Source organism: Temnothorax nylanderi, unplaced genomic scaffold (genome assembly GCF_030848795.1).
Source record: "Temnothorax nylanderi isolate EJ_2023f unplaced genomic scaffold, tnyl_v1.0 TNYL_tig0072_pilon, whole genome shotgun sequence".
NCBI classification, from domain to species: Eukaryota; Metazoa; Arthropoda; class Insecta; order Hymenoptera; family Formicidae; genus Temnothorax; species Temnothorax nylanderi.
Window position 1 is genome coordinate 442,870 of NW_027249134.1, and position 23,749 is coordinate 466,618.

At 44.0% G+C, this 23,749-nt stretch overlaps 1 protein-coding gene across 1 annotated transcript in view; it reads right to left on the reverse strand.

The window, feature by feature from the left end:
- LOC139773994 (uncharacterized) overlaps positions 1–23,749 on the reverse strand; it is a 52,728-nt gene that overhangs the window by 13,581 nt on the left and 15,398 nt on the right. The window contains exons 3-10 of the mRNA XM_071708895.1: positions 23,585–23,687; positions 22,635–22,872; positions 13,751–13,874; positions 3,376–3,495; positions 1,509–1,678; positions 1,088–1,284; positions 833–865; positions 55–185 (exon numbers count right to left, since the gene is read on the reverse strand). Of these exons, the coding sequence (XP_071564996.1) occupies positions 55–185; positions 833–865; positions 1,088–1,284; positions 1,509–1,678; positions 3,376–3,495; positions 13,751–13,874; positions 22,635–22,872; positions 23,585–23,687 (1,116 nt within the window). The remainder of the gene's footprint in view (positions 1–54; positions 186–832; positions 866–1,087; positions 1,285–1,508; positions 1,679–3,375; positions 3,496–13,750; positions 13,875–22,634; positions 22,873–23,584; positions 23,688–23,749) is intronic.

The following is a 23,749-nucleotide window of genomic DNA, read 5'->3' on the forward strand; positions in this document are numbered from 1 at the left end:
AATGCAAGAAATTTTATTGAATAATCGACGATGCATTTAATCGTGGCCTAGTACCTTTTCCTCTCGGTCTTCTTGTAGTAGACGTCGTGTTGTTGGAGTAATATTCAGTATCGCTATAAATTCTCGTATCATCGACCCTCGTGCTATGATAATCGTATGTACCCTCGCTGTACCAGCCGTCTTGGCTGAAAGCATGAAACAACTATCAAAACTCTTGGGTCACATCAGAACGAAGGGATTGAACCGAGAATGAGATGACTCATGATAAGGGACTTTTTGTCGATCTTCCTGAATGATCAGCTGCAATTACTAACTGCACCATGCAAATGCCTGTGAATTGTTTTAATGTACTGCTCCAAATTGCAAATTACAATAATATCTGTAATTTAATTAATGTACATTCGATAGTATATGTATTTCTCGCGTTAAAATTCTCGAGATATTTTTAAGTCGCAGAGGCAAAGCCACATGCAACTAAAATATAAGCCACGTAACAACTATCAATTAAAGGCATGAGTTTCTTATTTTCTTATGTACATTATTAAGGCGAAACGAGTGCTCAGCGATGGTGGCCTACTAACGTACGGCTCGCCCGACGTAATCACTGTTGCAATCGATGTGTTTGCAATTGCATACGATTAATTGAGTGCAATGCAATCGCAAGCTAACCTAGCGTTGCGGTAATGCACGGTGCCAATCGTGATACGCACGGTAAGAACACAACAAAAACATGATGGATGAAGTTGATAATCGGATATGCGTGAGAGTGAGTGTGTGCTGTAGAGGTTCACTGAAATTCTCACGAAATCACGCGGCCGCGCTCGTATCATACCTGTCCTCGTAATCCCACGTGTGCTTCCGTCGTCTGAATCAGGCAAGAAAATAAAATAAACGATTTTCTTCCGTCGTATTAATCTTTGTGAGCTTAATAATAGGGGTTGTGCGCAATTGGCGCGTGAATAATAAACGCTCTTTGCTTTCGCACAAAATAGAATCGTTACGTAGGAATCGCCAATGTGTTTAGCGCTGGTTTATTACATTATTGTCGAATAATTGGGAATTCTCGCGACCTTTCAGCGCGTAGTACCTGTATTCCTTATAGTGCTTCGGTCTACTGTTGTAGAAGAGTGGCTCGGAAGACTCTGAAGGATGCTGCTGGCTCTGCAAGTACCGCTGCGGTAGACCGTCCTCCGGATATGGCTCGTCATATCTCGGACTGTGAGCCGAACCTCCGTAGCTTCCGTAATTACCAGGTGCCAGCCTTCCTCCGACGGTGACTGGAATCTGGCGACGTTACTTTCTTAATCTATTACCTCGTAATTAAAATGTCGCCGACGAAGAGCGACAAGCGGATTAGAAAAGCATTCAATCGTTCAAATGACAGTCCAGATAGTTTTGCAACTAAATAGCTTGAGATTACTGAACGTTACGTTAGGAGTCATTTTAATAAAGTATCTATTTCTTTTTAAGTGTCCGGTGCAGAAAACTTTTCCGCCGTCGATCGATACCTGATGATCGTCTCTCTCGTAACTATTTTCTCTCGACGTCTCGAGGGACCTTTGAGGTGTAGCCAATTGGTTAGCCGCCGTACGAAACTGCGAGGCCGAGCTGTTCGCGCCCTGCCCACCTACTGGATAATTCAAATCCGACGTGTAGTCGGAGTCCTCTGAGTATCCCGCTGAAAGATGGATTACAATGTATTGTATAGCGTACTGGAGGAAATGATCGGAGGGACTGAAGTAAAAGTCTTTAGCGACGCCTGATAGTGCTCTGACGACTTTGCATTGGGATATTGGATACGTCGCCTCGCTTCTGCAACGTCGACGGAAATCGTTTTATTTTCCTACGGCTGAAGAATGTTAGAAAACAAAACGCATACAACTGAAAAAAGAAAATAAAAGTCAATACTTCGAGCAGGCAGAAATACAAATTGTTGTTATTATTATTATTATTATTTATTTCTTTTGCAATAATCCGCTAAATGTAAGTTCTATTTTCAGGGCTGCCTATCAGAACGCAAATCGATATAATGTATTTTCACAAAATTCACGTTTACATTCAGAATAGTGAGTTAACGGTTCGCGTTCGTTTCCCTGAATAAAACGTGAAGCCAATTCCAACTTCGTCGTGACAGTTTCGCAACTTCCCGCAGGCAGAATTGGTCGATATTGGTAGAATCCGGGAACTGAAGTGGGTGCAATAGCAGGAAGCAAGATAAGTATAGTTAACAGCCATGCGACAAATTGATCGTTATGTAGGCACCGTCTCGATTTAATTTTTTATTTATTTTTTTTTTAGTCTCTCGTGTGTGTTTTTTTTTTCTTCCGGAAAATTGGGACCGGTAGGAATGCAAATTACCGTACGGAGGGTATTATGGAACGTTTGCAAAGAACATAGAACGAAAAGATCGGCCAGACACCAACGATTTGTTCAGTACAGAGAGAGAGCTAGTTTGCTTGCTACATGCCTTCTCATAGCTGTTACACGGGCTAGGGGTTGCTAGAAGGGGGTGTAACAACTGGGGTGGTAAGTTACCGACGACACGTCGATAGCCGATAACACATATGAAATGGCGTCTCGTATGCCTGTTCGCTTCTAGGGTACCACGGCTACGTACTCTCCGTGGATAAGACACGCGGCGTACGATCGCTGATTGCAAAATAGGGACCAGCACGTAATCAAATTGATTTCTCGCATGGAAAAATAAGGGCGTAAAAGTTTTATGACTTACTCGGAAGTAGCGTTCAAGCGAACGACCTAGAAAGCCACGGTTTCTAAAAATACTGCAAGTATGTCAGACGATCCGACGTGTGGATGAAAGTGTCGTGTGACGTAGGCTGCAGCAAATTAGTGCTCGCGATGTAAATATTACAGGCGTTATCCGCATATGACAATCGATCTTCTCGTGTATCTTTTTTTCTCCTCGCAATTAGAGACCAAAAAAAAAACGAGTAGCAACGATCGTGAACAGTGTAGGACGAAAATATCGCGAGTAGCAAGAGTGCATCATAAATGCGCGCCGCGATAGACCCGTAATAGAGAGAATGTGAAAGGTACACGCAGAACAAAGCTGGAATCGAAATAATTCAATATCTGTATTTTTACTTTAATACCGTACGCTAACTCTATCATAAAAGATCGATACCGTGATTTTCTTGGTTTCTCGGCTTACGTCGGGAGATGTACGCGTTTTATTTACTTCGAATTCGCCGTGAATCAAATTTCCACGGGAGAAAGAAAAATCAATCCTCGGCACATCGCGAGCGAATTCGTGCCGGATCGGAGACGGAATCGATCGGGGACGTTTCTCTCGCGCCGTAACGAGCGATTCGAATAAGATATCAGCCATCTAGACTGTAACTTGACGGTACTTACAGTGGCCTATATTGTACAATATCTGCCTTCGTGCCTGTTCGGCCCGCGCCTCCTGGTCCATCATGTTGTTCAGCATTTCCAGCTTCCTCTGCAGATCGGCCGCCTCCGTGTTCTCGGGGTCTTTCGAAAAGATAGATATCGATGGGGAAACAATTAATCGCGAGTCTCGATAATCTGACGTTTTCAATCGATCTGTCATCCTAAGTTTACTTAGATACGTACTTAGTTCTCGTGAAAAAAAAAAAATTGACTAAATAGAATGCTGCCTATATCGTGTGTCTACAACAATGTTCCACTAGTCTATCTAACAAGCTCGCGATCAAAACAGCTACAAGAACTTTGCATTTCGACAAAATATTATTCGTAGGCCCTTACATTATCGTATTTTCTCTTTTTTTTCTAATTTAACTGACGTAAAATCTTCGGAAACACGTCCGTTTGCCGTAATCGGGTGTACACATTGCTCGAAAACTGCGTAAATCTCGGTAAGTGCGTCTAAAAAGAGCGCAATCCACCTCGCCAGATTACTCTGCATAAATAATATCAACTCTCAGCATTATCCCTTTCCGCCCGCCTTTCTCCCCCTCCCCTCTCTCTCTCTCTCTCTCTCTCTGCGCTCAATCATAATTACATATTGAACTAACAAACTCCCGAGGAAGGCTTGCAAACTTTATCAAACTACGACAACCCGCGACTCGCCGCTTCCAGAGAGCTCAGACCGATTTATTATGGGACTATTTCGCGAGCTACTCCATTCCAGCCAACAATTCTGCTACTCTGACGACGTTGGAAGATACTCCCTGATGGAAAGAAGAGGACGGCCGTCCTAGCGTTTACTCCACGCGCGTGTCGAGTGTATTAGTTTCTCTCGTTTTGCTATCGCACTTTCCACCCTGTCGCTAAGGACAGTCTGCTACTTAACTAGCACTTCGATCGGCTACTTAGAATGTAGACGTCTTGATGAAAGTACCATCTTACTCCAAAATGGAGCACGTTTCATTCGTGAGAAAACGTTAAATATTAGCCACCCCGTGCACAAGTAGGAAAAGGTCTCTCTTGATCACTACAGGCTGCGCTTTCGTTTGAAAAGCGATCAGATGCTGCAATAACGCGATCTTAGCACGGATGCTTTATGCTTTTTGTATCTCGTTCTTCTTGGATTGGAGACGTTATAAGACCGCATGTATCTCGTTGCTCTTTTGCGTGTAATTTCTGTTGAATCTTGGCTACAGCTCGCCACTGTGTATCGCAGGGAGCACGATTTCCAACGTCGTATATATCTCATCTACCTCTCTGGATACAATTAAAAAGAGGGTCAAGCCTTTGGACCCTTGAGGAGAGCGGTTCGTCTCGCGAGTGCCGTCCGCTCTCCTTTGAGAACCGTCAGCCGCTGCCGGCGTAAGTTTCGGTCCTACCTTAACCTCGGCGGTATGTCTCCACCCCTTCAGTGACCCTCGTTATTCGCCCTGCAACCGCAAGCCGGCGGCTCTTTCACCCGTCTTGCGCGCCGACTCCGTCGTCTCATCGGCAAATACGCGGAAAAAAGATGGAAGAAAAAGGAAGCTCACATTCACAGCTGAGTGTCGTAACGCGGAAATTGGAAAAAAGTATCTTGCACTTTTGATACGTCGTCCCGCTGTCGCACATTTCCGGCTGGACGGGCGAAATAAATGCAATGTCATAACTGCAGGCGTCGGTAATGGCGTACACAGTAACAGCTGGCCACCCGTATATTGACAAACTTTTAGCGACAACCGTGGCGCTCATCGCGAAAGCGGTCTTCTTCTCCTCGCTTACAAAAGTGCTTCCTCTATTTCTGCACTCCTCGTTATTTTCCTCGTTCCTCTGTCAGACGTCACTCACCTTCGGATGGCTAAATTAAGGACAACGGTCGATATCGCGGCCAAATATATTTGGAGACGAGTTCACGTACTGTATAATGTGATAGTTGTATAAAGTGTACTCTCCATCGTACTCTCGTATCTCGTCTTTACTATGGGAGTTTCAACGCTGTTACTGTCCGATATTATCCGCTAAATATATTCGGTATATACATTATTTTGTTAATTTTAATTGTAAGACCTAATTCGCATTATTCTCTCCGTCGTCGGTGCGCTTCGATTTCGTGCACAATTATGGCGGAGCGACCTTCCGGAAGGAGAAGGAGAAGCGCCCGTGCTTCTCGTAGATTCTCAAAGAAACGAAATAAATTTTACACAATAGAGCGCCCGAAACCGTGGTTCCCACCCTCTTCGTGTTCTCTCGCCGCTTGAAGGAATTATACCACGTTACCGTGCTTTTCAAGCAGATTCTATTGATTCTTTCTTGACTTGAAAGAATCGCTTCAGCTGACTTCGAATGAGCGTTTGACGTCTCTCTGGTGGAAACGATTGAAAAGATTTTCCGCGTCAATATAAAACGTCTCGAGAAATACTCGAAATCTTCTCAAACATCTCATCGCCATTATCATACAATTATGTAGGAATAAGTTAGTACAATAAAAGAACGTATTTATCAAACTTCAACAATCTTGGCGATTCTCATTGAATTAATACATTAATTGGATCAATATTAAATATTTAATCCTTTATTATTATCTTATTTATATTTTAACAAAATTAAATCCATCATAAAAATATCTAGATAATAAAATATTCAATACCATTTCATCGACTTATCTTAAGGCAGCGGATTGCCTAGAATAGCACCAAGAGAACTCGCGTATTTCGTTCTAAATGAATCGCCTTATATACCGACAAGCGACACAGGTGACGATTTACTACCGAGTTAAATCTCCGGAAGGTCGTCTTCGTTCTACTCATCACCCCTCGTCGCTTTTATCTCTCTAACCTCGTATATCCGGTTTGCTTCTTCGTATTCGGTCACGTACATGGCTGAACGGAAGCGTATAATTAATCTATTTTAAATGACACGGAATAAATAATTATCTTTCAGAATGCGTGAGATAACAGATTCTACTGAAATAGCATTTTTCACGATTTTTCATGGGGGTTTTTTAAATGCTTGATTACAAACTACAACTTACACAAATCAAATTGGTTAATCACAATATCAATTTAAATAAAAAAAACCTTCCAAACCAACCCTTTTGTAAAAAATAAAAAAAAACGCGCTTCGATATTTCATCAGTTACGTTTTAAATTCGCATACACTGAGAAAAATCTCTCGGAAAAAGTTAACACAATATTGTAGACCTTATTTTGTCAGATAAGTAACTTTAAATTGTAATGTAATAGAAAATATGAAATACACCGATTAACTACAATTTTGTAGCAAATTTATTTTGTCACATGCAAACACAAAAACTGTGATTCTGTGAAACAAACGCGCGAATTAATATTGTAATATCTTACAGTCTTAAGCAGTTTGTCAATTGATTTCAGACAATCTGAGAATAATTTTTTAGAACAATTTTTTAGACTCATTTACTACAATTTATCCCTGTCCCTATTTGTACTATTATTTGTAGAAGAGATCTTCACAATTGTACTATCTGATGCTACACTTTTTTCTGAGTGTATTAATATCGGATTGACAACGTGCACGATGGCCGATGGCTAAAAAATGTCCTATTTATTGTGTCAATATTTATTATGTTGCAAACATTAAATATTGACCGTTATTCGCGTACATTTTGAATGTTTAGATTTTGCCGCAGGAAAGTCAGATATATCGCGCACAATACGCGTTCCGCATGTTAAACATTGCGAAGTAATATATTAACGAAAATATTGTTGTGCGCTATATGCATATATCAGAAACGACGAAGAAGAGAATCCGTCTTCGGATATAATGTGTTCGAGCAATGTATACATCCGTTATCTGTGCATCCCTTTTTTAAAAGTTAAAGAGAACTTTATTACATATATTGCTTACACATCCGTATTAAAAAAAAATAATAATAATAATTGTCGATAATAATATCGAATATCGAATTTCTATGCATTATAGTCATCCTAGCATATCATACAAAAAGAATCTTTGAGAGGAGTTGAATAAACGAACAACTTATCTCGACGTTCTTTCAAAGTGTCTCTCTCTCTCTTTTTCTCGAAATATCGCGTGAATGTCTTCATTGTACGAGAGAACGGTCGCGGAGAAAAAGAATAGGTACACAACTCCACGATGCTTGCTCATGCTTGAATAAGATTGAACTATAAAAGGGCTCTCGTTATCGCACCCGAATGAAATCGTACGTAACGATGGACAGTGTACTAACCACTAATAACGGTATTGCTCCCCCATCGTGGTTCGTTTGTGATTCTGACGTTAACGTTACTAGTAATGCCACAGCACAATTCTCGTGTAACTAATTACAAGATACAGATATAGTTTACGTGAGACAGATAGGTAGAGAGAGACGGAAATAGAGCGGAAAAAAGGGGAACAAGTGTCTACGGACAGTCGTTAATTACAGTGTCGCAGCCATAGCTTAATGTATCTGCAGGTACCCTCTCTTTCATGTATCGATACTTGAAAGAACAACACATTGTACAACAGAATCTCTGATCTCTTTCTCTTTCTTATCTGTATTCACTCGAAATCACCTACCCCCCTCCCCCTATTGTGCTATCGCCGCGCCACTGCGTGCACGTGCGATGGTGCTCCGGGAGTAAGTGTGTGTGAGTTTGTGTGTACGTGTGTGTGGGCTCACACGAAAAAAATAAACTTATACCTGAAGAGAGAAAGTTTCTCTTTTGTCTTCAGTCGATTCAAGTTAATATCGACCAATTGAACGAATGCAATGCGCAAAAATGCAGCGCCTGAAAGCGAGGCGCCGGATGCTCGATTAAATGCATCACATAATTGCGTCACAAGGCTCATTATTTTTCTGTGGCGTAAGAGATCATCTTAATGAGAAGAAGACATTTAAGATGCACGAACTAGTGATAACAGTTATCGTACAGACAAAATAGTGGGCGTGTTCTGCAATAATAATTCTTCCGCGCGTGTAATAAATATCTGAAGCCTGTCTCCTTCCCAATTAAGTAATTAAACAGTTACGCAACTTTCTTCAGGTTCTCCACGTTACAAACGAGTTATGTACTCGTATGCTGAAATAATGCAGTTTAACCATCATAATATCCATCAGTGCGAATAACAAAGCTAATTAAAATGATATTAAACTGACGCAAAACAGAGAAACGGAAGCTAGCAAATAATTAATCAAATAATGAGAAGAGAAGGATATTTCAATGAACAAATATTTGAGGACATAATAATTCAAACAAATCGTTTTTGAAGTTTAAATCGAATATGAATGTTTATGAAATAAATGTGACGGTTAAAATTTATCGGGAATCGTCACCGTCTGTACTTGCTGAGCGATCGCTTTTGTCGTTTTCATCTGCTTCTTCTGTTAATGTTAATAAATTTTTCACTACGTGCGTCACTCATAAACACAGTGCTCGTTTTAAAGGCACGTAACGTTCGGTGACTGCTTCATCGACCCTTTAGACATTCATTGGAAACGTCGCATGGAAAATATTTTATCTCATTTGCAACAATATTGCCGCGCGGACAGTAGCGTGAGCGTATATTTTCATTTCCCGGTAAAATAGAATAACAATAGCGCGCCGGACGAGGGCAATCAAAGAGAATACGTGAAAGCAGAAACATCGAACATCCCACCTCTTTTCGCTAAACTCACACATGACAGATTCACACGCAGTGATCTGGTGGTGAAGAAGGAATCATTCAGGATGGTGACTGGTGATGCTGTGCTTGTTTTATGGCGCGCGGCGTTGTGTTTCTCGGTCGACGATACCCGGGACAATAAAACCGACGCGACGTATCGCTACGCGGAAAAGCATTCGAAGAACAACGGAATTAAAAATTACGAAAATACGTCGCGCGTTGGGTTTTCCCGGTGATGCGGCGCGTCGACGGCGACTTTCGAGGTAAAGGGTTCTAAGTAGGTTTTCAGTAACACGGCCGCGTCCGTCGCAACATCGCACAATTAAAGTCAGCTAATCTGGTACGAAATCGTATCAAAGTCCGCCGTTAACGACTGGAACAACTTCTAGTCGCGTGACTACCGCCCACTCAGGAACACCTCCGCTTCTCCTCGCTCGACACACGCACGTGGGGTATAACATAAAGCTCAAAAGCAACTGCACTTAAGTTAATGAAACGAGGGGAGCATTGGCTGGCGGAAGACAAAAGATATCCGGCGGACGCGATATGCACAGATAAAACTGAATGGCGTAAACGCGTCTTTCGGCGCGACGACGACGACGACGACGACGACGGCGAGTCTCCCTCCTATTTCGCACCCGAGAGAACCGAGTTTCCTCGCGAAGCGGCGCGTACAATTATTACAAACGCTCGTCGTTACCCGGCCAACTCGCGCGCGTTAAAAACTGACGCGTGAAGAAAGATAAGCCGAGGAATTCAGGACGAGGAGAGAGGTTGCTGGTGCAGTGACTGACGAGCAAGAAGGGGTTCATTAACGCTAATTGCGTACAAATAAAAAGGATTTTCTTCGTCGCGGATCGTGGACACGCGTGTCGATGATCATCAAGATTTCAGATAATTATTCAATAGCTTTTCATCTCTCAACAACGGAAAAAAGTAGCAATAGTGACACGACATATTGGATTTTTGCGCGAAAAATGCATATTGGCATTATAACGTTAAGAGAAAATAATCTCTCTAGAATTTCTAGATAATAAATCTTGGTATATTAAAAAATCTCCTCGAACGAGCACTTATCTCGGTCATCTCGAGGAATTAATTCCCGCGCTAATTGTAATTAACTGCTTTAATCGAGAGGTCGTTAAAGGGGATCGTTAAAGTTTACGGCGGGAGAAACGCGCGTGATGAACGCGAATCCACGATCGGCGAGAGAGTGTTACATCACATGGCACTCGGATGCAGGTCGGTCGGTGGAGTCGAAACGATAAAGCGAAAAAATAGAGATCTCGCGATCAAGGACGATCCCACGATCGGGATCTCTTGACGAGGGTACCTGAGCCACACATGGGCCGGGCTGCTCGCAACTGCATTGCTGTTTTGCTCGTTAGCAGGGCTTTCCATCCAGTTCGTTGTACGCGCTTTCCTGATTGGTCAGACACTGATCAGACGGAAGATTGTGGATGTGCATGATTCGAGTGGCGATCATGTCCATCGTTTTGCGCTCTTCAGCGCGTGATATCTCGTGCGATTGCGATTTCCAAAAGTAAGTTTCGTCTTGTGGTCTATAATCTTCGTCGCAAAAGGAAAGCAAAATAACGTGTGTACGATTGTGTACTTTGCGATTTTCTCTACTAGAAGCTATACTTAGCGGTTATTATGCAAAGTACTCTCCAGTACTTTTCCAGTACTTTTCCAATACTTCCTTTCATCTGTAGATTATCTACATCAATTTGCACTTGTTGCAGAAATCTGATTGAGCATCTGTTTCACTTTTTGACATTCAGTATCAGATATTGTAATTAATTCTTAAATTAAACCTCTAAAGTCTCTACTTCCAATTAAATGATAAATATAATCTTTTGTTGTGCTAATATAATATCAACTGCAAATTGATCAAAGAATTCGTAGATAAAAAGAAAAGCAGGGAACTTAAAGCACATATGCTCGAAAGAGGTATCGTAAAGTAATCAATGGGTAGGAAAAGTCACGTCGAAAGGACGCGAAAGGTTTTGACAGTGCGCAAGACCAATATTTTTCTTTCATACCTTTCTCTCGTCAAATTGTAGCAATAGATGTGTCAATTTTCTTTCGGTAAAGGCTTAGAAATAAGTAAAACTGCAAAATTTATTTGACGATACCTGTTATTTATGCCAATTCCACGGGTCAAAATAAAAAAAAAAGGAAAGTAAAGAGCTATTATGTCAAAAGTCTCATCTCACGCAGTGACGTAAATACGACGTTAATTTGGTCAGTAACTGACTAATTATCTGCAATTTTCGAAGAAATTATGTTATCAACTTTCGACATTTTAAGTCAACGAAATTGTAGTTCGCGAGTTCGGAATTTCCTTGCCGTCTATTGTACACACTTCGATAAACGGCAACCTATTTCTCGAATAAACTTTAATTACGATTTCCGCGCGTCTCTCTTTGCGAAAATGTTCTTGATTTTTCTTTATAAGCCCAGCTTCTCTGCCTCTCGTCTCGTTCTACATGATAAGACAACGGAACGTCTCTCCCTTTCTTTGCGCATCCTCGGCGAAGAAAGTCAATAACAAAAAGTATTACACGGGCGGGAAATGTACTTCGTGCGCGGTAAAAATCCATTAAACGGCGCGCAGTTGGCGGATCGAAAACCGGAAGCGGCGGCGGCGACGACGGTGACGGCGGCAGGGAAATGCAGAACGGAAAAAGAAATGGCGTGAGAGAAAGAGAGCTGGCGTATCTGTGCGCGGCGAAACGTCAGCACGTATATAAAAGGGGTAGGGAGGAGAGGTATATTATAAGCGGCCTCGTTTTCCCTCATTTCGCAACACGGTCAAACCGTGCATCGCGTGGCGAAAAATAATTTGCGCGTTTAATGGAACGCGGAACGTTCGTACACGGGCGTTCGTCGGGTCGAGCTTCGCGGTCGGCGTTAAGAAAAGACTCGCATAAGTACTCACGACGACGACGTTAGATTCTAGATCGAGATATTATTACGCGAGAGAACCCGTTCCGAGACCGCTTTAGAAATAAATTCCCGAGAATTTGCATATACGGATTAAGCGCTATCGTCCCGCGCTTTATCCGTCGAATCGCATTAAAAATGTCAAGTGCCTTCGTGCACTCGTAAATTCATTCGGATTCGGAAACCCGCTCGAATCGTAACGTACGATTGGCCCCTTTTCGTGGACCTTTTCGTCGCGGGAGGTTGATAGCGTATCGATCGTGCGCCCGCATGTCGACGACCGGGCACTAGGTGAAAGCACGTCAATCCTGGTTAAAGGCCCGTTCAGTAATTGCATGGATCCTCGTGGTCTCCGCGGAAACGGCGGGATTAATGGACGGTTCCACGTATATCTAATACCCATATGTATGCCAAACCCGAAAAAGTTGTACTTGTTGCTGCCACGAGTTCCGCCGAAAACTCCGTAAATTGCAGGTCGCCGCATCGATGTCCGGAGGGACCTCGTCGGGTACGAGACCTTGACAGTGCTCGCCGAGGCGAGCAACGAAATCGGAGAAAGATCGCGAGACGAGAGGATCGGCGAGCGTACTTAAGTCTGAAAGAAATTCGCGTGCACTTGCGACATCAGAACTTGTCGCGTTACTCCGCCACCGCGGAAATCGAGCTTAACTTTGTGTCGCCTCTTTTTTTTTTCATCGCGTGAGTCCCACGAGAGTTCTTAAGCGCGTTAGATTTCAGATTAAGAAACACGGCCGGGCTAACGATTTTAGATTCCGCTCGCGACGAACGGCAGGAGGTACCTAACACTCGGTGCTTCGAGAGCGTAAACTTCGTAGTCCGTTTCATTTACTCGGAAATCCCTTCGTATCTTCGAGAGTCCCACGTGCCGTTTTCTCGGTTACCTTTTGTCGCGCGAAATTGCAGACATCGAAACAATTCGCGGGCACACGTAAACTGCGTAAAGCACGACGGCGAGTCGGAATGTGCGGCGGGCGCCGAGCCAAGAGCGGATTCGACAAGTTCGCAGACGTACTCAATTAAAAGTTCGTCTTCGCTCGACGAAGAGGCGCTCGACAGTTCTCACCGATGATGGTTTTGCCTAACTTTTTTTTCTCTCACCATCGCGGATTCGACGTTGCGATCCTATCGAGTGACACGGAGAGAACTGTCTTCGTAATTCGAAATTTCGCTTCGTTCTCTTACATGCCTTTCAACTGTCTCTTAGCACATTCTTTCGACCTCTGTCTACTTCTTTCACATTCATCTCAGATTACTTTCAGAATTCATTGATTGTAAAATTGGAAAACGATCCGTGCTTTGAGCTTTCCTTTTTTTTTTTTGCTCCGAGAGCGCGCACTTTTGGCAATCGCATCGCGCTCAATGAATACCACGCGGTAAAGAGTGACCTGCCGCTGTTTTGCGGCAGATTTCTCTTAATCTTGCGTACAAAAATCATGGCGCAATCAGAACGCAGTCATGCTGGCGTTCGAGGGGGCGATTAGGAGCGAATGGGCAAACGGGAGATCGGAGATGCGACACGGCGCGAATCGATCGTAGGTTCGCAACTGACAAATTACAACGTCAGGGTTTGTATGAATATTCTCGCCGGCAAGTGTCGCAGGTCGGATCTTCTGTTCGCCCGGCATATGATATGACACCGATATACGTCAAACGTATTCCCATATCTCGTATATGTACGATTACATACGTCAACCATGCGATTTTCATCATCTACCGTAAAGTCTAGCGGGATTGTGTCGTCACTTACCATACGGCAGCTCCAGCCGGCAGTCGATCAGAAGCGAATGGCCCGTCGGTTTCTTCGTGCCGACAATCTCGTTGCCCCTTTGTTCCAGCTCTAGGCCGAGACTGACCCACTGTCCGGTAGTCTCCTGAAATCAGAAATACCGTCCTTTATAAGCGCAGAGGCACTTTTTTCCCTCAGAGCCGATAAGCCAGTAAAGCGCCACGTACGTACGTCGCGGTTACCGCGCTACCGGTCATAATTCCTCGTTACTGAAAGTTAAAATGGTTACGGCGACATCCGCGTATCTCTACCCAGTCGCGGAAACGCCGCGGTATCTTCAGCGTTCGTGCACAAAATAATGAATTAATTAATATGGCCCATTAGTCACGGTACCTTCAACGGTACGCTGCCAGCGGCGGCGCGGGAAATAATTCACTCGAAACAATCTCCCTCTCGTATTCCGGCCGCGTCCGGTGTGCAACCCCCGAGAGCAGGTGCGATTATTAGATACGAGCCGGCGCGTAATTTATGTAATCGTCGAAGCCGTATTCTTTGCGCGGCGTATGGAATTAGTCTATGCGCGGATGCGATATTGCGCCATTGCATTGCGGAGATGATGTACCTTACGGACGTGCACGTGCAGTTTATGCGCCGCCGCCGCCGCCGCCGCCGCGCCGGCACGGAGACGCCTGGAAAAAGGAAAAGGCGTATTCAATCCTCTCAACTTCTGCACTTTTCCATTTTGCGAGGCGAGTGGTCGGAAAAATCGAGCGCAAATTGGATCGAGTGCGGTAAATCTAAGAAAATCTTGACCAAAATCAATAGACGACGAGCGGAACTGCAGCCGTGTGGCTGCACATACTTCGAGATATATATATTTTTTTGTTGCCTCACACGGCACGTGATCGTAAAACAAAACATAGCTTCGAGCATCGATGGTTCAGCGGCTTAAAAGCTTTGTACCTACCATATAATTCAAGTAAATCACGCTGGAGCGGGAGCTTTTGTCCGTATCAATTTGAGTTTTTACACGATCTTTTCCTTTTAAAAATACAAACTTTTTTTCCTCGATTACGGGATGATACATCGAACTCTGTCACGCGTCGTGATGACGTGACGCGACTTTCACGATCGAAAAAGTTGAAGGCGGCGATTAGTTTGCAAATTATTCACAAGTTTCGCAATCGCAGCTGTAAAATATCTTTAACAAGTTGACGGAGGCATAATTTAAATTCGCGAGAAAAACAAGTGACCGACTTATCTCTGCGCGCTTTCGACGATGATTTAAACGCAGGAAACTTCGACTTCGCAAACACGCTTCGCGTACCACTTCGATATCGACAAAGACGAGGAAAACACCGAGATTGCGCGATGTCTGGCGGCGAAAAAGTATTTCTCGAAAACAAAATACAAATCCCGCGGCGGCGTCCTGTCTCGAATGGATCTGTTTGTCCCGCAAAATTCGGCGAAAATTACGACCCGCGTGGAAATTGTGGCCAAATTTTAATGATGCGCGAAGAAAACATTGACATAACGATACTCTTTTGCCAGATTATGCCATTTAAACTTTGCTGTTGTTATATCAGTTGACTTGATGAATTGATTTTCTCTCCAACGTATTATATTATGTACATATAGGTATGTCTGATAGCATCAATTTCGTGATGAATATCGCTGACGCAGTAATAGAAATTATGAACGAGTTGTAATTCTGGTCATTTCGTTTTTTTTTTTCATTTTGTGATATGGAAAATAACGGCAACGCGATATTTTTGCAGTCGATACGTAAATGGCAGTAGGAGTGGAAATTGCAGAAGATTATTCCGATACCGGCTCGTGATCTCAATTGGTCGGACGCGACGCTAAGATATAATCGGCTATTATTAGGGGTAGGTTGCATTTTGCCTTTGGAAATCAATAGACCATTAAAGACCAAAGCGGCCATCCATCGGCCGGCGTACAAAAACATCGACGGCAACAGAAATTCTCCCCTGTTATACGTTACACGAAAATACAGAGATCGGAGAGTATCAATTTATATTCACCTACTGGCACGAATCTCTCTTCTTCGGTCCCGTGTCACATAAATGTCGCATGTAAAATGTAAATTCTTTTCTCGGACATATTTTCTCGCCGCGAGCCTGCAATTTTAATGGACAACGAGACAAATGACTTTTTTATTATTATGGGAGAAGTTAAAATTTTCTACATTGATAAAGAATAGGTACCACGAACAGCTTCGCCGTTAAACGTGATAAAATAAGAAGGACAGCAGTTTCAGGAGCACTGTGCGGTTGCTCGTTCCAGTTAATTCCGCCCTATTACGGTACCGCTGGGGGGAGAGTCGAATTAGGTTAGCAGTGACGGGAACTGGTGTGACGCACCAATTGCCCCTACCTTTCTGGTTGCAATCTCTTTTCGCGCACTAACTCGGCCTAATAACGTATCTATCATACGGGAAAAGATAAAAGAGCGAGTGAGATACGCGTTCGCGTCTCTAGCGAGAAGATGGTCGCGCCATCGATCGATCGCTATCACTTACGACGGTCTAATATGCGCTTCTATCGAGCACTGAGAGAAAGATATGATTTCTCGATGACATTAGAGCGGAGAAAACGAGTTTTCACGCAATTTATCGACTTCGACTGCTGATAGAGCCGGCACGGAAGAAGACAGTTCTTTCTTTTCGCCAGAGAGAATGATTTTTTCATTTGTTCGAAAAAGAAGAAGACTAATGAATGTAAAATTGCGCACGTCTCGCGCACTTCTCGCTCTATCCTAAGCTATAAAATTTTGTCGCATCGGTCATTATTCTCCGGAAATTATCACGTAATATGATTTATTTTCTCCGTGTGAGAAATAGCGAGATATTGCGGAAGAAGTTGGAGGAACGTGTCGTAAACCGCGCGTTTCTGTGCGAACTGACATCGTGCGCACGACGCGATCGTTAATAGTCCGTTTTATGCCTCTTTTTCCTGCCTCTTTTTTCGTCTCTTTCGCGTCGACGAAGTCTCGTTTCTTAATCTCGTGACGATAAAAAGAGAATTGCCGACGCGACGACAACGTCGTGGAAGCCGATGATCGTGGTCGCGGAGGTGGGGTTGACGAGCGTTCGCGAATGGGACACGACACCCGCGTAATTAAGCGTCCGACGGCACAATGACTCTTCACCAGTCGGCAGAAATACTCGCGGGTCGCGCGTATCGTGCACGAGAGGCGCGGCGTGGAATTCTCAACGATTTTCAATTCGGAGGGAAAACGGCGGGTGTTAGAGCGTGTTAATGACGTCGGGAAACCGCGCGCAAGGACAATCGAAAGTTTCGAGCTTTCTCGTCGCGGTGAAAAATCAATCGGCTTCCGCGTCGCTCGCAATCTGAGAACTGCCCAATAATACCGATCGCAATCGAGAAAACTTTGGTCCACAATAGTCGACGTATAGTCGCTGACGGTTCTGCGAGATGCAATCGGGATACAAGCCGCATAATTGCGAACATGGCAGGTTGAACTGTAATACCTTTGCTCGAACGAGACGTATATACATATGTTCATCACGTGAACTCGAACGCACCAGCAGCGTTGTTGTTTGCGCGTTTACTTACAAGCGCATTTGTTACGGACGGCCGACGATTTGTCTTGAGCCGTTTGGAATGACGGTTGCATTCGCGGACAAGCATTATTTCGTTTGAGAATCATGACAATTGTACGACTGCGATTAATATTTGAACAAATTGAAAAAATTAATATCATTGGATAATAATATCCTTTGGCTGAGCCAGTTTAAAAGACTCCGCGAGCAACCGCCTCTCGCGTACAAAGGTATAATAACTGCCCGTCGTTTTACGAGCAATAACAATATTTTAACCATTCTCCCTTATGACAATGAATTTATTTGATATCCAATCGTCCCTGCCAAATGATCCTACGCGCAACAGGAGGGATTAATATCAGCGATTTATTTCTGTCGCTTTATTACGTCACATGTTTGTATAACTAGACGGACGATTCGAACACAACGTTCATTCGATAGTGTGCCAGCACACATAACGTTTTCCACGCGTCGATGGGTACATGCTTCGATTTTTCCGCCCACGGTAACGCGAGGAGAGACTCGTTCGCCGATAAATGCCGTCTCGGCCGGCACACGGCCGTTTGATTTCCCGCTCCCGACATGATTCAGAACGGGATTGCCGACGATTGCCGCTCGTCAATTCTTCGGGTCAACAAAGCGGTCGACTGCACCCACTACCGAGGTCTCACGAGCCACTAGTCAAGAGCAAACAGCAAGTAACTCGCCCCGGATCCCACCAAAATGTCCTAACTCGGGCGGTATTATTCCCTCGTTCTGTTCCTAACACGAGAATGCTCGACCACGTGTCTACGATCGTGACGTGATTTCGACAGGACTAGGATGACTACTCCAGGCAGAGATGGAGGAGAGTCGAATGGGGAGGAAAAGGTAAAAGCATAGACGGCCGCACGATCGATCGACGACTCCTTCCATCACGTTTTCCTCCTTTCTCACCCTTGCCCCGCACTTGCCGTCCCCGAAAGTACGATCGTCCATCAGCATGAAATTCTCCATGGATCACGAAGATGATCCTGAGGATTCGTTTTCCATCAGCCGGTTCTCGAGTCACCGCAGTTACAGCCGTTACTTCTCTCGCGTTACACGCGCGGCGGATAGGTGCGCAGGTCTCTTTGCCGCCGTCGCTATTAAGTAAATCGACGATGGTCTCGTTCTTGTTTTCTCTGTCCGGGTTATAGCGGAAAATGTCAGGGAGCCACTTAAACGGGCCGTCGATTGATTTTTCCGGCGTCCGTTAAAGCCGAGGTAGAGAAGGATCTAGATGCTGTCGTCGTCGTGGCTATCAGTGAGATGGATAGATCGATAGACAGGTAGATAAATAGACAGATGGAAAGAGAGAAACAAAGAAAAAGATTCGAATCGGTAATGAAAATGCAAATCGCGAAAAATAAATCGCTCGTGAACGAAAAGGTCCGATTCGAACGCGAGGAGATCTATCTCTTCTTCGGACAGAGTCATATAAAACCGGAAGGACAAAATATGCGCTCGCGACGTGCTATTAATCAGAGTCTCGCGAATTAAAGCCGTAGTACGGGGGAGAGGGAGGAAGGGGGAAGATGAGTGTTGAATCAGCTATACCGAAATTCAGCCGCTGGAAGGTCCGCCGATGTGAAAATCTTCGGCGCAGCTATGTCTTCGCGGAGACCGGAATTTCGTCCCTACGTAATATCGGGTCACGCTGACGTCGGCGACGTCGTGACACACGAGGGGAGACAAGAGATCGTACGAAAATGCCTGTTAACAGAGACGCTGTCAGACCCGCGCGTCAGTGACACGCGAGCGGAGCGGGACAATAAGACATCATCGTCCGTAGCGAATTACAATCTGCGTGTCCGATGTTGGCAGCCGCCGCGCCAGGCCGGAGGAATTATTCGATGCCGCTCAGGCAGGTGTATTTCCAATGCGTATCGAATCGGGCCGCGCGTAGATCTCGCGTGCCGTTTTATGAATATTTTAAGCCGCGGCTGACCCAGATCGTCCTCTCCGTAACACGAAGGGAAGGCAATCTGACCTGGCGCATTGGTACTTCGAGGCTCGTTTACTTCGCGTTCCTTCGCGTTTCACGCCTGTGTTTCTCGCCCACCTTTGTCGTCGTCGAGCATGCGGTTACATATCGTCTTCATCATCTCTCCCGTTCGTCATCTTTCATCCACTCTCGACCGAGTCCCCCGTTGTTCCCCGCGTCCGCGTTATCTCTTCTTCGCGTTGGCCTTTTATCCTTTCTTTTATCCTTTTTACATACGTGCGCGCATACATTTACCGTCTCTTTTTCTTCCTTTTCAGCATCGACGCTTTATCTCCGCGAATGTCACCGTTGCTAGAACGCGCGCGGTTCGTCGATCGTTCAGAAACGTGGAGAACGATTTGCAGCGTGATTTGTGGATTCACCCATTGTTGCCGCAATCGTACGGTTTAAAGCAGAAAGCCGAACGAAAGAACCTCGCCGAGAGAAAGAGAGAAAGGGAGAACGCCTTAACGCATCTCTCGTCGCGGGATAAAAAGTGACAGCATCGCTTTTGTGTTCGCGGTCGCGGATCATAGATCACACGGTCATCAACTTCTGCTCGTGTATCGAAGAGCAACGTAGCTTTTCACGGGAAGGCGAAAACATAATGGATACGGGTATAAAGAATATAAAAATGTCGCGCAAAATACTGTATTTCGTGAGGTATGAATGAGAGATCGTTAGCGCGAAGAGACTCTCTTCTCGAAGGCCGTCCGGTAAATGCCGTCGTGTCAGGCTTCTTCCAAGCGAAGAAAAAGCGCGAGAATCAGCTGAATATTTCGTCAAGGTCGTTGCCTTTCCTATAAATCCCACTTGCATGTGTGTGCACGCAGCTCAGAGTCGTCGTAAACCCACGTCGACCACAGACGCCCGCTGGGCGACTCGGCTACCCCGAACGTTTCATTGAGCGTCGCGATTTGGCCACGCGCCAAGTGACGTCACGAGCGGATGAGAATCCGGGTATTGCCGATAGTGATGGCGATGTCGTGGTCGAGAACGACGCCGCGAGTGATTTCGACCTTTCGTTCGAACGTAAAAACATCGTAACGCTAGTTTGAATCTTTAGCAGGGACGCATTCTTTCTACTAGAGTTTTCATTCAGGCAGAAAAGTTTTGTGGTCAAATACAGCGTCGGGTACCGTAATCTTTCGGATGTAAAGAAACACGATAGCCTCACGAGAGAGATACTCGCGAAGAATAACATTAGTAAACGGACATAAAACTGGAATTACGTTCTCACACGTGACAAAATTGTCTAATATCTATAATACAACTCTCTAATTTGATTTGTCCGTTTTTCCAAAAAATGCTGCAAATGCATTTCGTGCGGAAGAAGCAAACAGGCTAGGTCTGACTTTAGTCGACTTCTTCTACTTGTTTGTCAATGCTATATTGTATATGTATATGTATATACTAGTCGTTTGTATTTTTTGACATATTTTCTCGTACAAATTATTTGCTTCATTAAAAATACAATTTCATTAAAATGCTAATTTAAACGACTTAGAAAACCGTCGCGAATATCGACCGGAATATTTTTTCGTAGAAAAAGTTCTAATCCGATTTATGATACTAATAATGAGATCGTGTTGCCACAAGGAAAATCGTCTTTAAGGCATTTGACCGGTTCTCTGAGAATTTGAATAACAATCAAGAAGGAGAAGTAAAAGAAAAGGAGAATTGCTTCTTTTCCGGGTCGCGCATGAGTGACTCCTGTCTGGTCATTTAAAAGAATGAGCGTTCCAAAGAGTTATTATTCTCGCCAGGGAAAGGGTGATTTTGCCGAATGAATACCTTGCATTTCTTCATTCCTGCAACCTTGAGAATAAAGCATTCGGGCAATTTAATTAGCGAGAATTCACTTTTGTCGTCGTGCACAAGTGCATTCAACCATGCCTCATAAATGAAGACAGAAAGATAAAGGAAAGGAAATCGCAAGAAGAAATCTTGGTAGGTCCGTAAACCTTAAAAGAAAGAGAGAGAGAGAGAAAGAGAGAGAGGGGCATACGATAGTAGTACAAGGGTGAAAGGAATCCCGATCTTAATCTTTCTCGCTACTTCTCATGACGTGAGTTCTCTATGGAAGACCAAACCGGAGAAGATCGATGATCTATCCACGTACATCAATTTATCGTATGAGTCGCCAAGTGAAATGTAATTTGCGTTACGCGAATCGACATCCCCAAGTTCCGGTAACTTACGTTTCAAGAGCCTGAGAGCATGCCCGATGGAAGCGGCGATAAGAGAAATTGGGTCCCCCGTGGCTGCTATTAATATCTAATTATGCGCGCTAATTATGAACGTAATATGCATCGTAAATGTATTTAAGAGAAAGAGCGAGGGGGAGAGGGAGAGAGTGAGAGAGAGTGAGAGAGAGATAAATCGCCATCTCTGCTATCACAACTGTGTTGCTTGCTCACGTCAGCAACGTAAATTACGCGCTATCGTTAATCACCGTATTCTTCGAGTACGGTGTGTACTCTACATTTGCACGTGATTGCGTTCGCGAAAACACACAACGAATTAAGCGGCATAGGTCACCGTTGCGTCGCCTTCGCGAATTCAATTTATATATCACGCGCGACATAATATACTAGCTGAATTGACCTCACAATCGGTCACGCATTGAACGTGACGTCGATTGATTCTGTCACGTTCCCTAGGTTTATAGCTCGCACCTCGTTTCTAAATTTATAACGCTTTATGGAGGACAAACAAAATCGCGCAGAATTTTCACACCAGCGATAATAGAGAGCCACGATGACGGACGCTGACGAATATATAGAATGTGTTGTAAAGAATTATCCACACTTATTCTGCCAAAAACCGACGGATGACTAATTTTAAGTAGCGTGCCAAATAGCGATTGATTTTGGTTCCGTTCCGACGAGCAAGCACACATCGAATTTCATTTCGCGTACGATGCTACTAAATACGGAGAGAGAATTGACGGGAGCGTATCCGGCGGAGAATGAGCGGATTCTGCGGAAGATTATTACGTGCGGAGGGTGCTTAAGAATTGCTCGTAAACCGTAATCGGCGTAGGATGACGTTCCTTTAAAAATAGTCGGTCTCTAGGTACCTTCGCGACGAGAAATAAATGTAGACGAAGCGAAATGGCTCTCGTCGGTTGTACCGAATAATAACGACTTGTACGGAATATTTGTCACTGCCATCGCGAGGCAATAACAGCAGTATCATTAAATATTTCATTCGCTTTTAATATTCTTATTTTAATATTCTTCGACGCAAAAATATGAGCGAGTGTAATATTGCGGTGTATATAGCGTAGCGAATGTATTGAATTAGTGTACCGTGTCAGTGATGATGTCTGGCTGTGTGTTACTGTTGGTGTCACACATATCGGACGTGTTCTGTTCGGATTGTCGATCCTGTACTTCTGCCGTACTTAAGTTGCACTGATTTCTCGTTACCTCATTCATGTAGGACACCTCTGACAGCGGAATATAGTAGTAGCCCAGAAAGCGGTCCCACAAGAATCCCTTGCACCATACCTCCACCACGAGCCCGGCATTCATGTCATTCGTTTCGCTGCGTAACAAACAAGTTCCATTAACCTTTTGTGAGACCATGAAGAAATATTACATCGTGAAGTAAACAACTATGCTTTCCGTACAAAGCAGATTAAACGAAATTTTACAGTGAGACTTTAACGGAGAATTCGCTGGCATTAAACGCTGCGTGAGCGAGCCAAGATCAAGAACGATATATCTTCGCGTATAGTAACGGTCGAAATTGCAACAAGACAATCCTTTTTCACCCGCAACCTAATTTTACTTTAGAGCTTTTCTTTATATTTCTCTTTTTTTGGTAATCCATTTAACAGAGTCCGTTCGAGAAACAAAGACTATAATAGACCGAGGCTCTTATCTCAAACAAGAAAGATTTGTTGATAATGCTGAGCTACGAAAAAGAAGCACGTTTCGCCCTCTGTGATTTTATTGAAAATTTTCGCGATTCTTATTTCGTCTACGCAAAGATAGAGTCTCGTTAAATGAGAGTATGATTAGTCTCAGATTCCTCTAGATGCGCACAAATTACCGGCTGTCCTAGATATTTTAGTGCCGGCGCGCACGCGATAGTTTGCATTGTTTTGCAAAGTGTGTAACGCCATAGTAACGGTACGGAGAATTTTCGAATTGCTAGAAACTCGTTTAACTTAACGACATTTTTAACGGGTTCTTCCTTCAAGCTGTAGCGTGTCTAATGAACGTCCGCGCAAAATTAATTATCGATAACTTACAAGAGGAAGTCTTGTTCCCAGCATGGATTGGCCCCTTTCACAGTGACTGTCGTTGACTTCACATTTTGCAGCTTCAACGTAACATAGGAGTTAAACTGATCCGCTGAAATTCGATAATCTATTCTTTAGTCGGCCAGTCAAAATACTATGTACGTTAGAGCGGCA